Below are 3,971 nucleotides of genomic sequence, written 5' to 3' on the forward strand. Positions count from 1 at the left end.
TAAACTAAAACTAATCTTTTAAACATAGCATAGATTTATACATCAATATATAAATAGCACAAAATAAAAGGTGCATTCAATAGAACCTCGTCTGAAAGGGATCTTGTGGTGCAGGGGTATTGGCCCTACCTTGAACCAAAAGGCCTGGATTCAGTTCCATCTGCTTCAGAGGTGTGTAATAACTCTTTTGATCAATTGATTAGAAAAATATCCTGACCCTCCTCTGACTGATTATAAATATCTATGAAGTTTTCATCGAAGCTTACCTGGCCGTAGTACCCTTGGGTAGCACCGATATATTGTTGGATAGTGCTGATGGCTGTATTGGGACCAGTAAGCAGGGAAGTGCCAGTATCAACAATGGCCTGGCAGCCTCCACTGCAGGCCACAACCTGACCATTGATTGTCACCCTGAGAGAAGACAAGATGGCACTTGTTAATTGAATACCTTCCCTCCACGTCTAACATATTCCTTAAAATCACGCCCTCTGACCAAGCATTTAGTCACGTGTCCCACCTCCTTATGATGACGAGAATTTAAAAATCAGAGTGCTCCCCGCCACCCCTCTTAAATCTGCTCAACCATTCAAGAAGTTAAATCATTTATCTCAACTTCCCCTCTCCTTGTTATCCCATACCCTAAATTCTCCTGGAACCCAAAAATCCATCAAACTCATGTCATGTGTACACTCACTTGACTGAACATGTACAATTCTTGGGGCAAAGAGTGGTAAAGGTTCTTAACCCTTTGAGTGAAGAAATTCCTCTTGCAGTCAAAAATGGAGTGGTAGAGGTCTATAGCACAAAAAAGGGCCCTCAGCTCATTATGTTTCACCAGGACAGACTCAATCACCTAAATATTCTAAAATAGTCATCCACAGAGTTTGGATCTCTAGTTCCATATTTCGCAGACAATGAAAATGTTCTCCCAACACCTATTCTGCCAGACCTCTCTAAACATTTATAGTTCAATGAGATCACTTCTGGCTTCATCACTTTAGGAACTTGAGTCCACATATTCTCCCCTCAGAGGACAACACTCTGATGTGGTTGGCATCAAATTTGACATGGTAAAGCTCATGTGAAACACTTTGAGATGTTTTATGACAATAAATGTGCTATGTAAATGAAACCTCGTTGTGTTGTTACTGCTCAAACTACCATATTAATGCAATATGAGTAGAGATGATCGAAGGAGGTAAATCTAAATTTAAATCTAATAACAGGAGTGTTTTCCTGACACTTTAGTAGTATTTTATGTTCCAGGATTCTTACAGTGCTAAGGATAGAATCAGCTTGGAGGGATTTTAATTAGCTCAGGATGAGATTTCTGTCCTAGCTCATCAAATGGCCATCACTCTCAAACCATTGCAGTACCACTGAGAGCAGTAGCCACTGCTGCAATTGCGTCTGGTCCCCACTGGAGGTCAGCACTAGAGACAAAGGGGATGTTAGCTGAGGAGTCGTGGAGGGTTTTGGTGCTGGTAGATAAATGGGATTGATGGGAGCGGCGACCAATGGCAGTCATGGGGTAAATATTTTGGCATCCTGATTGGTGCAGGCCCAGATACCTGCTCTACCACAAGATGAGGTGGAGGTGCTGGCGTTGGACTCGGGTGGACAAGTGTTAAAAATCACACAACACCAGGTTATAGTTGAGAGTGTGGTGCTGGAAAAGCATAGCAAGTCAGGCAGCATCCGAGGAGCAGGAGGATCGACATTTCAGGCATAGGCCTGTCATGTGGTGATCCTGTTGCATCTGCTTCTGGAATTAAAAGTGCTGCAATGGGCCAACGTTGGGCTTCAACATCCCTTGTTCATAATATGCCTGGTAGAGGGCAGCTCACTTCTGTCTGAAACATATACCTGAAACATCGATATTCCTGATGAAGGGCTTATGCCTGAAATGTCGATTCTCCTTCTCCTTGGATGCTGCCTGACTGGCTGTGCTTTTGCAGCACCACACTCTTCGACTCCGACCTCCAGCATCTGCAGTCCTCACGAACACCAGGCTATAGTCCAACAACTTTATTTGGAAGTACCAGCTTTTGCAACACTGCTCCTTCGTTAGATAGCTAGCTACCTGACAAAAGAGCAGCACTCCAAAAGCTAGTGCTGCCAAATACACCTGTTGGACTATAATCTAGTGTTGTGTGATTTTTATCTTATTCCATGATGTTGTGGTTCCATGATGTCTTCCATGATGTGAGGTCACATTTACAAATACCAATCTTGAGTCAGTTTTATTTATTCACTCATGGGATATGGGCACCGCTGTCTGGGTCAGCATTTATTGTCCCCCCTTGAGAAGGTGGGGGTGAGCTGCCTTCTTCCAGGCATTGTCTAACTCCCCATTCATTCATTTTAGTCGATTCATTCTAAAGGACACAGATCAGAGAGCTTGCATTTCCATTGTGGAATAGGTTGCTCACTTACCTGTCCAGTTGGATTTGCCAGTAACCTTCTTGAGTGACGGGCACCCAGTTAATTTGACCTGTGTAGTGGTTTGGATCAACTCCACCAAAAACAACTTCACTTCCGGACTGAACATCCTGTCTGTAAAAAGAAGTGAATCTGAATGTTAATTTCAGCAGGGATCTGCCTGATATTGAAGAGCATGGACAAAGCTTCAGAAATGCCAGAGTGGTGATATCTTCTGTTTGGGGCTTGCAGAACGTGGTGTCATTAGCCGTTGAAAATCAGACAACATTTCACTCCATTCAAGAAAACACACTCAATCCTCAATGTGCTGTTTGAAATTCAACAAAGCCCTTTTCAAAACGCCTGAAAGAAATTGCAATGATCCAATTTCCTATCTTGGATCGCACATGCAATTCAAACAAAATCTAAAAGAATTCCATTTGTTCACAAGGATGTACTTAGAACTTTGCTCGAAGTTAGAGACTACCTGACATGGAAACTGTTCATTTCAGTTGCTGGAGAAATACAAAGATGCATATTGTGTTAATTGCTTTAAAAAATGGCTATGTGGTGACATTAAGTTAATCCCCCATGTTACACAGGGTGCTATGCAGATGAAAGTCAGATAAGACAATCAGAGGGTTAGATAGGGTGGACTGTGAGAGTCTTTTTCCTTGGATGGTGATGGCTAACACTAGTCGATATAGCTTTAAATTGAGGGGTGATAGATATAGGATAGATGTCAGAGGTAGTTTCTTTACTCAGAGAGTGGTAGGGGCATGGAACACACTCGTAGTAGACTCGCCAACTTTAAGGGCATTAAAATAGACATATGCATGAAAATGGAATACTGTAGGTTAGATGGGCTTCAGATTGGTATCACAGGTCGGCGCAACATCGAAGGCTGAAGGGCCTGTACTGCTCTGTAATGTTCTATGTTCTATGCAAGTCTACATAAGGTGTGACAACATACCTAGTGAGGTAGAAAGCAAACAGGTCCTGTTGGACCAGGTTCTCAGCCATCATGTTATCAAACACAGGTGTGGCACTGGACGAAGCAATGTTTGGATAGGCCAGCCCCAGGATCCCATCAAATGGAGCATAGTAGAAAGTGCTCCCAGGTTCAGTCTCACTTAACCCAAATTCCTGCTCTTTGACAGCAATGTTTGATACCTAGAAGAAAGAGAAAGGCACAACTTGTTCTGAGGAATTACCATGCTGAGAGTTAACAATAAACCAGACCATGAATTTAAATGAATGAATACCACAGTAACGAGAAAATCTAAGGTTATGCAATGACTCATAATTACAAATAAAATAGAAAGTCTTAGAGAAAATCTGTTGGCCTGATATGGTCAGTGGGGAGAAAAACAGAATGATCATTCAAGCCCAAGGTGAATCTTTTTCTAAACAAGTCATATCAGAATTGAAAGGTTAACTCTGTTTCTCTCTCAATAAAAGAGTTTCTACTGCACTTTTTGTTTTAATTTCAGATCTCCAAACTATGCAATATTTTGTTCATATTATGTTTATTGATTGCTGTTCCTCCA

The 3,971-nt window shown here is 41.9% G+C and overlaps 1 protein-coding gene across 1 annotated transcript in view; it reads right to left on the reverse strand.

Annotated features, from left to right (window-relative positions):
- Nucleotides 1-266: 266 nt before the first annotated feature.
- Nucleotides 267-3,971, reverse strand: part of LOC122546493 (pepsin A-like) — a gene marked incomplete at its 3' end in the record, with an annotated part of 7,634 nt that continues 3,929 nt past the window's right edge. The window contains exons 3-5 of the mRNA XM_043685191.1: nt 3,395-3,594; nt 2,437-2,556; nt 267-411 (exon numbers count right to left, since the gene is read on the reverse strand). Coding sequence (XP_043541126.1) covers nt 267-411; nt 2,437-2,556; nt 3,395-3,594 — 465 coding nt within the window. The remainder of the gene's footprint in view (nt 412-2,436; nt 2,557-3,394; nt 3,595-3,971) is intronic.

Source organism: Chiloscyllium plagiosum, unplaced genomic scaffold (assembly GCF_004010195.1).
Source record: "Chiloscyllium plagiosum isolate BGI_BamShark_2017 unplaced genomic scaffold, ASM401019v2 scaf_58392, whole genome shotgun sequence".
Taxonomy (NCBI): Eukaryota; Metazoa; Chordata; class Chondrichthyes; order Orectolobiformes; family Hemiscylliidae; genus Chiloscyllium; species Chiloscyllium plagiosum.